Consider the following 16,677-nt stretch of genomic DNA (forward strand, 5'->3'; position numbering starts at 1 on the left):
TAATACTCTGTCAATGCATTCAAAGGGTTTGTAAGACCCTTAATTTATAAGAATGGACAGAGCCCCGGTCTTAAAAGTCAGGTAACAGCGTTTAATTCAAGAGTGTACTGGATACATTCAAATTTTTTCCACAGGTTATAAACTGAAAATGACATCAGCGTTTTCTAAATGTTCTATCTCTTCATGACACTAGTAGAGAGGCCCTATAGTACTCTAGCCTTACCTCCTCTCCTGAAGCCAAGGTCAGTCAGTGTAGATAGTTCATTCATTTGTACCAAGGCATTGTTCTGAACTCCTGACTATATTATATACAATTGGGAAAGGGAGCAAGAGAGAAAATTCATACGTGTACAATATATAATAACATTTGGACTAGTCAGTCCTGATTGAAATGTATACATAATTAGTCATCATTGATAAAAATTCCCTTAACAGCACCTGACCGACATAGGTGTACGATTTCCCCATAAACATCACGTATAAGGGTAGGCATGGTTAAAATGTAGTGTTGTCTCTCATCGTGATATGTGTTTTGTCCTATATTTATTTTTTTAACCCCAGCCCCTGTCCCTGCAGGAGGCCTTTTGCCAGGCCGTCATTGTAAATATGAATGTATGAGTACACCCCTCACATTTTACAAATATTTGAGTATATCTTTTCATGTGACAACGCTGAAGATATGACACTTTGCTACAATGTAAAGTAGTGAGTGTACAGCTTGTATAACAGTGTACATTTGCTGTCCCCTCAATAACTCACACAGCCATTAATGTCTAAACCGCTGGCAACAAAAGTGAGTACACCCCTAAGTGAAAATGTCCAAATTGGGCGCAATTAGCCATTTTCCCTCACTAACGTGTCATGTGACTCATTAGTGTTACAAGGTGTGAATGGGGAGCAGGTGTGTTAAATTTGGTGTCATCGCTCTCACACTCCCTCATACTGACTGGTCACTGGAAGTTCAACATGGGACCTCATGGCAAAGAACTCTCTGAGGATCTGAAAAAAGAATTGTTGCTCTACATAAAGATGGCCTGGGCTTTAAGAAGATTGCCAAGACCCTGAAACTGAGCTGCAGCACGGTGGCTAAGACCATACAGCGGTTTAACTGGACAGGTTCCACTCAGAACAGGCCTCGCCATGGTCGACCAAAGAAGTTGAGTGCACCTGCTCAGCGTCATATCCAGAGGCTGTCTTTGGGAAATACACGTATGAGTGCTGCCAGCATTGCTGCAGAGGTTGAAGGGGGGGGGGGGGGGGGGGGGGGGGGGGTCAGCCTGTCAGTGCTCAGACCATACGCCGTACACTGCATCAAATTGGTCTGCATGGCTGTCGTCCCAGAAGGAAGCCTCTTCCAAAGATGATGCACAAGAAAGCCCGCAAACAGTTTGCTGAAGACAAGCAGACTAAGGACATGGATTACTGGAACCATGTCCTGTGGTCTGATGACACCAAGATAAACTTATTTGGTTCAGATGGTGTCAAGCGTGTGTGGCGGCAACCAGGTGAGGAGCACAAAGACAAGTGTGTCTTGCCTACAGTCAAGCATGGTGGTGGGAGTGTCATGGTCTGGGGCTGCATGAGTGCTGCCGGCACTGGGGAGCTACAGTTCATTGAGGGAACCATGAATGCCAACATGTACTGTGACATACTGAAGCAGAGCGTGATCCCCTCCCTTTGGAGACTGGGCCGCAGGGCAGTATTCCAACATGATAACGACCCCAAACACACCTCCAAGACGACCACTGCCTTGCTAAAGAAGCTGAGGGTAAAGGTGATGGACTGGCCAAGCATGTCTCCAGACCTAAACCCTATTGAGCATCTGTGGGGCATCCTCAAACGGAAGGTGGAGGAGTGCAAGGTCTCTAACATCCACCAGCTCCATGATGTCGTCATGGAGGAGTGGAAGAGGACTCCAGTGGCAACCTGTGAAGCTCTGGTGAACTCCATGCCCAAAAGGGTTAAGGCAGTGCTGGAAAATGATGGTGGCCACACAAAATATTGACACTTTGTGCACAATTTGGACATTTTCACTTAGTGGTGTACTCACTTTTGTTGCCAGCGGTTTAGACATTAATGGCTGTGTGTTGAGTTATTTTGAGGGGACAGCAAATGTACACTGTTATACAAGCTGTACACTCACTACTTTACATTGTAGCAAAGTGTCATTTCTTCAGTGTTGTCACATGAAAAGATATACTCAAATATTTACAAAAATGTGAGGGGTGTACTCACTTTTGTGATATACTGTACATACACACCCATACATACGTACACCATTTTCCTCTCCCCGCTTCTCTCACCCCATCCCCATCATTGCGTCTCTCAATACGTACATTTTAAACAAATTTACAAACAGAAATTAAACAAAAAAGCTCAGTTTAAACCAAGAAGTTAGGTTCCACACATACTTATACAAATACTTATTTTCCACCATAATTTGCAAATAAATTCATTAAAAATCCTACAATGTGATTTTCTGGATTTTTTTTTCTCATTTTGTCTGTCATAGTTGAAGTGTACCTATGATGAACATTACAGGCCTCTCTCATCTTTTTAAGTGGGCAAACTTGCACAATTGGTGGCTGACTAAATACTTTTTTGCCCCACTGTATGTGAGAATGCTGTTCATCGACTACAGCTTAGCATTTAACACAATAGTATCCTCCAAACTCGTCATCAAGCTCGAGACCCTGGGTCTCGAACCCGCCCTGTGCAACTGGATATTGGACTTCCTGATGGGCCGCCCCCAGGTGGTGAGGGTAGGTAACAACATCTCCACCCCACTGATCCTCAACACTGGGGCCCCACAAGGGTGCGTTCTGAGCCATTTCCTGTACTCCCTGTTCACCCACGACTGCATGGCCATGCACGCCTCCAACTCAATCATCAGACGACACTACAGTGGTAGGCTTGATTACCAATAACGACGAGACGGCCTACAGGGAGGAGGTGAGGGCCCTCGGAGTGTGGTGTCAGGAAAATAACCTCACATGCAACGTCAACAAAACAAAGGAGATTATCGTGGACTTCAGGAAACAGCAGAGGCAGCACCCCTCTATCCACATCGATGGGACAGTAGTGGAGAGTGTAGTACGTTTTAAGTTCCTCGGCGTACACATCATGGACAAACTGAATTGGTCCACCCACACAGACAGCGTGGTGAAGGCGTGGTGAAGCAGCGCCTCTTCAACCTCAGGAGGCTGAAGAAATTTGGCTTGTCACCAAAAGCACTCACCATCTTTTACAGATACACAATCGAGAGCATCCTGTTGGGCTGTATCACCGCCTGGTACGGCAACTGCTCCGCCCACAACCATAAGGCTCTCCAGAGGGTAGTGAGGTCTGCACAACGCATTACCGGGGGCAAACTACCTTCCCTCCAGGACAACAACCACCCGAGCCACTGCCTGTTCACCCCGCTATCATCCAGAAGGCGAGGTCAGTACAGGTGCATCAAAGCAGGGACCGAGAGACTGAAAAACAGCTTCTATCTCAAGGCCATCAGACTGTTAAACAGCCACCACTAACATTGAGTGGCTGCTGCCAACATACTGACTCAACTCCAGCCACTTTAATAATGTAAAAATGTATCACTAGCCACTTTAAACAATGCCACTTAATATGTTTACATACCCTACATAACTCATCTCATATGTATATACTGTACTCGATACCATCTACTGCATCTCACCTATGCCGTTCTGTACCATTCATATTTTTACGTACATATTCTTCATCCCGTTACACTTGTGTGTATAAGGTAGTTGTTGTAAAATTGTTAGGTTACATTACTCATTGGTTACAACTGCATTGTTGGAACTAGAAGCACAAGCATTGCGCAACACTCGCATTAACATCTGCTAACCATGTGTATGTGACAAATAAAATTTGATTTGAAATACATACCTCCAAACCTAGATGATTCGGATCCCTTCAATTCCGTGGAGCCCATGCTGGATGAAACGATCTTCAATGTTTAGACAGACTGTTTATTTCATGAAGATTATAATGAAAATCCTAAAAAGAAGAGTTATAATTGGATATAGGCCTAGAACAGTCATTGATGAGTATATGATGTAAATACATGAATTGGTTTTGTTTGATTTTGTGTGACATTTATATTTCCAATAAAGGTTGAAGTATCAGTGAGTAATATTTAGTCATAGGGTGGATTGAAAGGAATTTATGTTTAAAGTAATGACTAAAGGATTCCACCCCGAAATTATATAATTGTATGAAATGTGTTCGAGTCATAATTCCATAATGTGTGTGTGACCTGATCATTGTGTTACTATGTAGTAATGTGAGAGTTGAGACAAATAACAACAGGAAAGAGGCCCCTTCCAAGGCCCCTCTAATCTAGGGAGGAGAGTAACGGCTAGAAACTGCCAGGCTGGTAGAAAAGTGATAAACTGTGTGTGTGTGTAGGTGGGAGTTATAAAATGACTGTTTGCATTTATGACTTCAGAGTACTCTGAATAAGGAACTAACCTATTGCAGACTGGGGGCTTTGTCTAATTCTTCATTAACCAGGGTCTTACAAACTTCTGAGAATTGGTCAAAGCTACAGTGATAGTTGAGTTCAACCATTGAGATAAAAATTCTCGTGACAGTGTCCCATTTCGCTGACGACCTTTCCGGTTCCGCCCACCGACATCCTATTAAGGAAAACAAGAACAAAGAGAAAGAATTCGGCAGACAGAGTGGGAAGGTCCTAACATTACAAATAACTCCATCAGAACATTAAGTAGCAGCCTACCTGTTGGCTCTTGGTCGTTGTAGTCTATCCTTATCCTTTAACTTTTTATTCCGGCATTTTAATTCCATCTATTGATTAGATATTTCCTAACTTTTGCCACACGGAGGCTCTGTGACTGTAGCCTTTTGCTGCTTTAATGACAAGCTACACGCCAGTGGACACTCCTCAGAGGAGGAAGGGGAAGACAATCCTCAGTGAATTTCATAAAAAAGTAAATCATTTAAAAAGTTACCCTAGCTAAAACTATAAATATATTCATGACACCAAATAATTGATTTAAACACACTTTTGCAATGAAGGTCTACAGTAACCTCAACAGCACTGTGGGGTAGCACCATGGTGTAGCCAAAGGACAGCTAGCTTCTGTCCTCCTCTGGGTACATGGACTTCAATACAAAAACCTAGGAGGCTCATGGTTCTCAAACCCTTCCATAGACTTACACAGTAATTAGGACAACTTCCGGGGGATATCCTTCAACATGTCAGAGTTCTTGCAGCATGAACTGCTATGTTGTCCACCCAATCAAAAAAAAAAATCTGAGAATTAATCTAATACTGAAAGCATCAACTACAGCTAGCTAGCACTGCAGTACATCAAATGTGAATAGTTTACTCAGTGTTCAACTATTGTTTTTTAACAAAGGAAGAGAGAGCAACTGTATATTTCCCACTTAGCTAGCAAATGCAGCTAACTACTTTTGCCTACTCAAACAATAGGTTCAAACAGAGGGATGCTCTTTTAGCTAGCAGGCAATGACTATCCATTACAAGGTAAGCGTTTGGTTTTACTAATTGCCACTGGGGCCTTCCGGTGTAACTGGTAAACTACTTACTGACTGTACACTAACGTTACTGCATCATTGTAGCGGGTTAACTAACGTATTAGTTCTATTAGCTATGCTGACTATGATGTTAATATAGCAAATATGGTGACAACAATGTATGCTGTGTGCAGCAGTAATGATATGGTTTTGATTTTCTCTCTCACTTGGTCACATACAGCTGATGTGTTGTTCATTGAAGTCCATAAGCAAAGGGAAAAGGTGAAAGGAGGAGCGCGTAGATGCAAGAAGGAATACAATGTGGCTGCTATGAAAGTGAACTGTATTTAGCTATTGAAAGATTGAAAGTCAAATTATTTATATATTTTTAATTTATGGATTGTTCTCCATCCACCCAATTCAGACTATGCCATCTTCAGTCATGGCATGCTTGGTGAAAACCGAATATCCAATATAAAACATATTTTACCTTGGTAATTATGACCTAACCAGTTGAAGAATGTCCTAGTTTTAATTTACTTAAAAACATTGCATGCACGTGCCTGACCTACATAGCTACTTCAGAAAGGTATGGTAGCTATTGGGACTGTTCAGGTACCAAAAGCCATCAAACCATTTGTTTTGAAGCTTCATATCAACCCGGTAAATTATTTTAAAAATATTTTATTTAACTAAGCAAGTCAGTTAATGTTTTACATCATCTAGGTATATGATGTAGCCTAACTGGCTTTATGCTGTCAAGGCCTTTAACCGAATGTTATGCACCTCGAGTTTAATTCTACAGGAGACGTGCATTCACTTGAGGGACATTTTAGTTAGGAACACAAGTTTGACCCGTTGTGATGTGGCCCATAGTGTGAAAAGTTTGTTTTGTCACCTCAAATTGTAGAACTCCGGTCCACTTCCACCTGGTGTAGTGAACACCAGAGGCCCACTAGCCAACGGAAGGAAGTCACTTTTTCCACATGAAATAAAGGCAAATACATTTTTGCAAAGACTGCTAACATGGTGGTGCTTTTGAAGAGGAGCATTTTCAAGTCCACGCAATGGGAATGTATAACACTGCAGGGAGTTTCTGCCAACATGTATAACACTGCAGGGAGTTTCTGCCAACATGTATAACACTGCAGGGAGTTTCTGCCAACATGTATAACACTGCAGGGAGTTTCTGCCAACATGTATAACACTGCAGGGAGTTTCTGCCAACATGTATAACACTGCAGGGAGTTTCTGCCAACATGTATAACAAGGAATAAAATCATATCAAACATGCCCAAATTCTGTCCTTTACAAGCCAATTATGAGTAGTCTCTGTAATGAGAGCAAAATATCTACTTTCTGACAGGCAGTGCTTTCAACGTCAGGTGACTTGGTTAGTTGTTGTTCCATTATATATTCTATAATTCTGATGTGAAGCAGCTGTGCTGCCGACATAATACATCACACATTTGATTAGAACAAAATAGGCGAATTAGATTTTTGATTTCAAATCAGATTCAGCCCACTGGAACCAGAACAGCTGGGTCTGGCCTTTGGAAACGCTCTTACCTGTATCTTATCATGTTCTAGACATGTCATAATACCATTACCGCAAGCTTTGAAGGACTGTGATGTACTTTTCCACAACTTAAAGGTTCACACTATTCAGAGAAACATGAGTGCCAGAGGTTTATCATATACAGTGACCTTTGGAAAGTTCAGACACCTTGGCTTTTTCCAAATTTTGTAACGTTACAGCCTTATTCTAAAATGTATTAAATTGTATTTCTTTCCCTGATCAACCTACATACAGTACACCATAATGACGAAGCAAAAACAGTTTATATATATTTTTAAAAATGTATAAAAAAATATCACAATTACTTAAGTATTCTAACCCTTTACTCAGTACTTTGTTGAAGCGTCTTTGGCAGTGATTACAGTCTCAAGCATTCTTGGGTATAGTGCTACAAGCTTGGCATACCTGTATTTGGGGAGTTTCTCCCATTCTTCTCCGCAGATCCTTTCAAGCTCTGTCAGGTTAGATGGAGTGTTGCTGCACAGCTATTTTCAGGTATCTCCAGAGATGTTCGATCGGGTTCAAGTTTGGACTCTGGCTGGGCAACTCAAGGACATTCAGAGACTTGTCCCGGTAGTTGTCAAATCAAATGTATTTATAAAGCCCTTCTTACATCAGCTGATATCACAAAGTGCTGTACAGAAACCCAGCCTAAAACCCCAAACAGCAAGCAATGCAGGTGTAGAAGAATGGTGGCTAGGAAAAACTCCCTAGAAAGGCCAGAACCTGTTGGAAGGTGAACCTTCGCCCCAGTCTGAGATCCTGAGCGCTCTGGAGCAGGTTTTCATCAAGGATCTCTCTGTACTTTGCTCCTTTCATCTTTGCCTTGATCCTGACTAGTCTCCCAGTCCCTACTGCTGAAAAACATCCCCACAGCATGATGCTGCCACCACCAAGCTTCACCATAGGGACGCTTGGTATTGAGGCCAAGTGTTCCATTTTGGTTTCATCAGACTAGATAATCTTGTTTGTCATGGTCTGAGAGTCCTGTAGGTGCCTTTTGGCAAACTCCAAGCGGGTTGTCATGTTCCTTTTACTGAGGAGTGGCTTCTGTCTTGCCACTCTATCTTAAATGCATGATTGGCGGTGTGCTGCAGAGATGGGAGAATCCTCCAGAAGGACAACCATCTCCACAGAGGAACTCCAGAGCTCTGTCAGAGTGACCATCGGGTTCTTGGTCACCTCCCTGACCATGGCCCTTCTACCCCAATTGCTCAGCTTGGCCGGGCGGCCAGCTCTAGGAAGAGTGTTGGTGGTTCCAAACTTCTTCCATTTAAGAATGATGGAGGCCACGGTGTTCTTGGGGACCTTCAATGATGCAGACATTTTTTGGTACCGTTCCCCAGATCTGTGCCTCGACACAATCCTGTCTCTGAGCTCGATGGACAATTCATTCGACCTCATGGCTTGGTTTTTGCTCTGACATGCACTGTCAGCTGTAGGACTTTATATAGACAGGTGTGTGCCTTTCCAAATCATGTCCAATCAATTGAATTTACTACAGGTGGACTCCAATCAAGTTGTAGAAACATCAAGGATGATCAATGGAAGAGGATGCACCTGGGCTCAATTTCAAGTCTCATCGCAAAGGGCCTGAATACTTATGTAAATAATCTGGTTTTTATTTTTAATATATTGGCAAAAATGTATAAAAACATGTTTTCGCTTTGTCATTATGGAGCATTGTGTATAGATTGATGAGGAATTTTCGTTATTTAATATATTTTAGAATACGGCTGTAACGTAACAAAATGTGGAAAAAGGGAAGGGTTCTGAATACTTTCCGAATGCACTGTGTGCGCGACTCAGGGTTGGGGTTGGGGTTGGGGTGGATTCTATTTCAATTCCAGTAAATTCAGGAAGCACACCTACATTCCAATTCTCTCCATGCTTTTCAATTAGGAAACATGTTCAAGGTGAGTTTGGTGTACTTTTTAAAATTAAAATGGAATTGACCCCAACCCTGGTGTGAGTGCTTGGTTTGGGGTTTGGCTTTGACTCTCTCGGTTAATTAGTGGACTAATCGAGCTGCACTGATCACGTGTTTTGGGACGCGTTGAATGTAATTAGCAAATTGTTACGAATCTGTTGAAGCAGGTATGTGTAACATGATAAACAGGTTTGTTAGCCTCTACGGGATAGTTTCACATTTCCACAAACCTCAAAGTCTTTCCGTTCAAATGGTATCAAGAATATGCATATCCTTGCTTCAGGTCCTGAGCTGCAGGCAGTTAGATTTGGGTATGTCATTTCAGGTGAACATTGAGAAAAAAGGGTCCGATCCTTAACCAAAAAGCCTATTATTCATTTGAGGCAACTCAGGCCAGTGCGATCAGGTCAATATTGAGATATTAATACTATAATCAGGTACAGATTACGATAATTTTGTAATAATAATGATCACCCTAATGCAATCATAACAGCAATACTTTAATCTATCAATGCTTGTTATTGAAGCGCGCGCTGTACCCATCCAACTTTTCAGCCCTGGAATGTGAAAGCATTCCCAGCTGGTTATCTAACTATCTAGACTTTACGGCTAAATATTTTATTCCATGAGCATCAAAAATGGATGAAAGCTTATCTTGTTTAATACAGCTCAAAGCTGTTACACTCCTTCAATCTAATAGCACATAATGTTATAAGTTATACAATATACTATGCAGTACAAGAGTGAACTTGTATAGTCAGGTAATTCTCTATCTTCCAGGATGAATGATACTCTTGTTTATCCTTGCTAACTGACCAAAAAGGTGCATTATTTTATGTATAGGATATACTGGGAAGTGTGGCTGAACTGACAATGACTTATAAAGCAACTATTTCATCCGTATCGCGGAAGTATGAATTTCAGCACCCCGTGGATGGACCGCAGTTGCATAGGACAGTTTTCAGAATTGCCATTTCTACAAGCATCGACTGATGGTGACTCAATGTTGTTGCTAGCAAATCGCCTGACCAGTTATCAGTACTCAACTCCGCTTCAATATAAGAGAATGGAGTTGTGCATTCCTCAGCTATGTTTACCGTGATTGCAGTCGCCGCTAACATTGCTTTTAATTTCATCACGTATCCTCACCTACGGTAAACGCTGCATATTTCGGCTCAATCGGAAATAACCTTTACATTTATATTGCGCAATCTGTAAAGCCAGCGATACAGATTGAATAGAGACTTTTACCACCATGTAACAAAGGCATTAGACCAGGGAATTGATCATACGCATTACCTCCTGACATTTCCAGAGGACAGGTCTGCTATAAGCCATATCTAATTCAACTTGTATTGAATTATCAGGGAGCCCCTTGAACAAACCGTTTGGTTGTCGTTAACATTCCAATAAAGGTTCCCACAGAGACATGCCTGATATGTCATTTTAAGGTAGATTTTTTGTATTGTAGAATTCCTGTCCCCAAAACTGAAGTTTTATTTTTGAATATCATGTATCACTGATATTAACAATAGCCCACAAGCTTTACCATAGGAAATTATTAAAGTATGTAAAGATGTGAAACAATAATAAACGAACAAATTAATATATCTGTTATTAGTTGTGTATTGTGTATTCTCTGAGTAGATCTTTCAGTTTAGCCTGAGAGCCAGTCTGTTTGTGCCATCATGCCAACTCCTTGTCACCGTTTGGCTTGACAATGAGCAATGGAGTTGGCAGGAGAACAAACAGATCTGGGATCAGGCTACAGTACTTTCAGTACAGATTAGCCTGAGGGCAAGTGCATTTTCTGTCCTCAGTGTATCCACTAGAGGGCAGTATACAGCCTCAGTCTCTGCCACCTCTAAGAATATCATCCACATCATCCTCTCACTCGCCATACATACAGCAGATCCCTCAGAGCTGGCATAGCCATGCAGACATACCAGTACCTACACATCTGTCACTGCCGACAACTGGCCTGCAGGCATTCATTCAGTAATACACTCGAGAGCAAGGTACTGAAGAAGCTATTAGAATGGAGTTGCCTAAATGCATTTCTGCCAATAGATTAGAGATTGGATTCATTCAGATCAAGTGTTAACCGGCGATAGCAGACACCCACATAGCGGCTGTTTTGGCGCTGTTGGAAGTGGAACTGCATTGGCGCAAATGCTTTATATATACACACTAGATGACTGATAGGAGGCACTGTGTTGACCCCACCGTGCCTCCATCTTGGCTCTCCTCCATTGTAACATATTTTAGAACCTATAGAAATATATTTATTAATGTCTACATACAATTTTGCCACATGTATGATTTTAAACACCTTAATGCACACTTTTAAATGATGTTATGTGAGCTAAAAATACAAATAAAATAAAACATATAAAAACATTTTATTGAAGTATACATTTTTAGAGATGACCAATACATGTAATTGAAATACATGTAATTTTGTCCTTGAAACATTTAATTGAAATATTGTGGAATTCCATTAATTCCTATGGAAGACTGCTCTTACTGGGGACTGACAATACAGCCGACCGGTGGCTTCAAAGAATCTCAATGGCCAATGCATAGCATCAGCAATCCAGGGTTTATATCCAGTACCAGTCAAAAGTTTGGACACACCTACCCATTCAAGGGTTTTTCTTTATTTTTACTATTTTCTACATTGTAGAATAATAGTGAAAACATCAAAACTATGAAATAACACATATGGAATCATGTAATAACCAAAAAAGTGTTAAACAAATCCAAATATATTTTATATATAAGATTCTTCAAGGTAGCCGCTATTTGCCTTGATGACAGCTTTGCACACGCTTGGCATTCTCTCAACCAGCTTCACATGGAATGCATTTCCAACAGTCTTGAAGGAGTTCCCACATACGCTGAGCACTTGTTGGCTGCTTTTCCTTCACTTAGCAGTCCAACTCATCCCAAACCATCTCAATTGGGTTGAGGTTGGGTGATTGTGGAGGACAGGTCATCTGATGCAGCACTCCATCATTCTCCTTCTTGGTCAAATAGCCCTTACACAGTCTGGAGGTGTGTTGGGTCATTGTCCTGTTGAAAAACAAATGATAGTGGGACTAAGCGCAAACCAGATGGGATGCCGTATCGCTGCAGAATGCTGTGGTAGCCATGCCTGTTAAGTGGGCCTTCACAACATCACACCTCCCCCTCCATGCTTCACCATGGGAACCACACATGCGGAGGTCATCCGTACACCTACTCTGCGTCTCACAAAGACACTGTGATTGGAACAAAAACTCTCAAATTTAGACTCATCAGACCAAAGTACAGATTTCCACCGGTCGAAATGTCCATTGCTCATGTTTCTTGGTCCAAGCAAGTCTCTTGGTGTTGGTGTCCTTTAGTAGTGATTTCTTTGCAGAAATTCGACCATGAAGGCCTGATTCACGCAATCTCCTCTGAACAGTTGATGTTGAGATGTGTCTGTTACTTGAACTCAGTGAAGCATATATTTGGCCTGTAATTTCTGAGGCTGGTAACTCTAATGAACTTATCCTCTGCAGCAGAGGTAACTCTGGGTCTTCCTTTCCTGTGGCGGTGCTCATGAGAACCAGTTTCATCAAAGCACTTGGTTTTTGCGACTGCACTTCAAGAGTTACTTAAAACGTTCTTGAAATATTCCGGATTGACTGACCTTCATGTCTTAAAGTAATGATGGACTGTCATTTCTCTTTACTTATTTGCGCTGTCATAATATGGTCTTGGTCTTTTACCAAATAGGTCATCTTCTGTATACCACCCTTACCTTGTCACAACACAACTGATTGGCTCAAACACATTAAGAAGGAACAAAATTCCTAAATTAACTTTTAACAAGGCACACCTGTTCATTGAAATGCATTCCTCATGAAGCTGGTTGAGAGAATGCCAAGAGTGTGCAAAGCTGTGATCAAGGCAAACGGTGGCTGCCTTGAAGAATCTCAAATATAAAATATATTTTGATTTGTTTAACACTTTTTTGGTTACTACATGATTCCATATGTGTTATTTCATAGTTTTGATGTCTTCACTATTATTCTACAATGTAGAAAATAGTAAAAAATAAAGAAAAACCCTGGAATGAGTAGGTGTGCCCAAACTTTTGACTGATACTGTACATCATTGGTTGGAGTCTTTAAATTAGTGAGCAGCTGCTCTTGCAATCATTGTCACAAAATTCCACCTCCGACACAACCAAAACAACCACTATGCAGATGTTGGCTAAAGCGGATCTGATTGAAGAAAGTAGCAAAATGCCGGTAACTTTCCATAAGTCCAAGGTTTTCTAGAAATCCTGGTTGAAGGATTCATTAGCCGCAGTAAACTTGAGAAAATATGTGTTGTACCAGATTTAGCTAATAGCTCATTTCTGTCTGCAAAGGGTATTCACTGAAAAGGTCATAGCCGCGGGAAATAGTTTGGGGGTGCTGAGATTTTTGCCCGCGCTGCAGACAGCTAGCTATATCGGTCCGCTAATACAGGACCATTAAAGGCCCAGGGCACAAGTGACTGCACAGGCTGGTTGAATAAATGAAATTCACTCTTGTACATAAAAATATGTGAATTTATTCATTAAAAATAAGTAAATGAGAATTTCTTGGTACAATCATCACATTACTTATTATCTCTGTCCCAAATGGCACCCTTTTCCCTATATAGTGCATAACCTTTGCCAAAGTCCTTTTGGCCCGGGTAAAAAGTGACTGCACAGGATGGTTGAATAAATGAAATCCACTCTTGTACATAAAAATATGCAAATGTATTCATTAAAAATAAGTAAATGAGGCCTCCCGGGTGGCGCAGTGCCACCAAAGACCCTGGGTTCACGCACAGGCTCTGTCGTAACCGGCCGCGACCGGGAGGTCCGTGGGGCGACGCACAATTGGCCTAGCGTCGTCCGGGTTAGGGAAGGCTTGGCCGGTAGGGATATCCTTGTCTCATCGCGCACCAGCAACTCCTGTGGCGGGCCGGGCGCAGTGCACGCTAACCAAGGTTGCCAGGTGCACGGTGTTTCCTCTGACACATTGGTGCGGCTGGCTTCCGGTATGGATGTGCGCTGTGTTAAGAAGCAGTGCGGCCTGGTTGGGTTGTGTATCGGAGGACGCATGAGTTTCAACCTTCGTCTCTCCCGAGCCCGTACGGGAGTTGTAGCGATGAGACAAGATAGTAGTTACAAAAAAAATAAATAAATTGGATACCACGAAATTGGGGAGAAAAAGGGGTAAAAAAAAAATATATATATATAAGTAAATGAGAATTTCTTGGTACAATCATCACATTACTTATTATCTCTGTCCCAAATGGAACCCTATTCCCTATATAGTGCATTACTTTTGCCAATGTCCTTTTGGCCCTGGTAAAAAGTAGTGCACTAAATAGAGAGGGTGCTATTTGGGATGCAGGCATGATGTTTTGGCATCACATTTGAACGAAACAAAAAGGTAATGCGGCTAGCGTCACACCGACACCGGAATGGACTGATGAACACTAGCAATCAACACATACAGTGTTGACACAATCTGAAACAGGAAGTGACATCTTCTGTGTTCAGGGCCAACACTGCTTGGCTGTTTCCATTACTATTGTATAAAAGAGTGTCACTTGACTCGGGACACATGATACAGATATCAAACTATAAACAAGTCCTATATTTAGACCTGATTCATGTCTTTCCAGCTCATCAACAGACCTTGTCCCGCTGTGCGTGTCCTTGGATGTCAGCAAACCAAAATGGCAACTGCCTTGGTACGTCGGTTTGGCTGACGAGAGGAGAGCGAGTCAGTTTAATTTCCAGACAATGACCGCCTGGTCCAGGTAGATGGTTTCCCCCAAAAGAGCACAAGTCGTGAGCCTTGGGCAGAAGCCTGGACCTGTATCGAGGCCTGGTAGACTCCTGGTAGGGCACTAGGTATACTACTGTGAAGAGGAAGGGGGATTCAGAAGCTTGATTTTGGTCCCGGTCAAGTGCAGTGGAGACTGAGGCTCTGTTTGTTTGGCACTAGAATAGCTTATCTCAACAGGTGGGGGCACAAATCTGGATGGGAAGGAGGGAGGGAGGGCTGGGATGGAATGTTAGGGGAACAGGAATTATGGCTTTGGTACTGAGCCGGCAGTGTGGAGCGGGGGGGCTGGGGTAGCATCCTAAATGGCACGCTATTCCCTATATAGTGCACTACTTTTTAAAAGTAGTGCTACATATTGAATAGGGTATCCTTTGGCACGCTGACAGAGTCTGAGTAGTGATTCCAAAAAGCCAGGGGGAGAGTCTCAGACAGAGCTGAGTTTGACCAGGCCCCTGACAGAGTCCTCGTGCAGAGAGTCCTGGCTGGCAGGGTCGTAGAGCTGGGCTGGGTTCATGTGTCCCCCGTGGGTCATGTGGGCGGGGCAGGGCAGAGTCAGAGGCATGGGGCCGGGCGAGGGCGTCTCCTCAGGGCTGACAAAGTGATGGTGGTGGCAGTGGGTGTCTGGGTCCCTCAGGGTCAGCATGTCCCCCGCACAGCCCAGGCCGGGCATGGAGGAGGGCAGGGAAGGCTGGCTGGGGGTCAGTGAGGCACAGGGGCCCCCCAGGGAACTCTTCCCAGGGAGAGTGGGTCCCTCTCCGCCCATCATGACAGGGTCGCTGTGGAGCAGAGGGGTAGCGGCAGCCTGCAAAACGAATTTGGTGCTCTGAATGCAGTGCTCTTGGTCACACTGAGGAGACAGGGAAAGTGACAGGAGATATAGATGAAGTTAAGAGAAGGGAAAAAACAGTAGGAGAATGATATGTTTTTGAGGAGGGACAAGAAATACACATGTATAAAAAGGTTAACAGACAAAAGAGGAAGAAAGTTAGTGAAAGAAGGTCTTCCATAAAACATCCCATTACTACAGCCCATTAGCATGTATAATCAACTTATACCTCATTCAACTCAAACAGGTGGCACTACCATGTCATTTCCATTCAATTGACATTTTCAACACATTTTGAGATTGCCCAATGTTGCTTCCTTTTCCCCCCCGAACATTTTCATAATCTCTGCACGGGCATACGGCCAAAGTTACTTGTTCTCACAGCTGCCCGTTTCAAGCAAGGCTGTATGCAAATAAGGAACTAGCAGGAAGACTATGATTATTCTGCTTGAGATAAAAAATTAAAAAAGACTATTTGAAACCACTGCAGGGAGAGGATCCACAGACTGCGGGGGATAATACACATCAGCATTCATCAGATTACCGACAGGTGAATTCAAATATGGATATATTTAGATGGAGGGTGATAGGATTGCCTGAGAAGTGAGAAGTTACACCCCGATGAACCAATGAACAAACACATAAGCTGTGTTCATTCACTATTAAATACTGCTCTCTGGATCACAGGGTAAAGCCCATTGCGACCACCAGCAGAGAGAGAGAGAGCGAGGGAGAGAGAAAAGGGAGAGAGCAAGAGTGAAAAGGGAGAAAGAAAAGAGAGCGCGAGAGAAAAGGTACAGAGCAAGAGAAAAGGGACAGAGCAAGAGAGAAAAGAGAGCGAGAGAGAAAAGAGAGAATGAGAGAAAAGGGACAGAGCAAGAGAGAGAACGAGAGAGGAAAGAGTGAGAGAAAAGAGAGAGCGAGAGGATAAATAGCGAACCAGAGAGAGGAG

General features: G+C 42.7%; 1 protein-coding gene across 2 annotated transcripts in view; it reads right to left on the reverse strand.

Annotated features, from left to right (window-relative positions):
• Positions 1–13,602: 13,602 nt before the first annotated feature.
• Positions 13,603–16,677, reverse strand: part of LOC109900603 (probable palmitoyltransferase ZDHHC14) — a 29,207-nt gene continuing 26,132 nt past the window's right edge. Inside the window, exon 9 of one of the 2 annotated variants that reach the window (XM_020496304.2) lies at positions 13,603–15,746. In XM_020496304.2, the coding sequence (XP_020351893.1) occupies positions 15,324–15,746 (423 nt within the window). In that variant the 3' untranslated portion in view covers positions 13,603–15,323. The remainder of the gene's footprint in view (positions 15,747–16,677) is intronic. The other variant, XM_031836985.1, reaches the window with a different exon arrangement.

This window comes from Oncorhynchus kisutch, linkage group LG12 (assembly GCF_002021735.2).
Source record: "Oncorhynchus kisutch isolate 150728-3 linkage group LG12, Okis_V2, whole genome shotgun sequence".
NCBI classification, from domain to species: domain Eukaryota; kingdom Metazoa; phylum Chordata; class Actinopteri; order Salmoniformes; family Salmonidae; genus Oncorhynchus; species Oncorhynchus kisutch.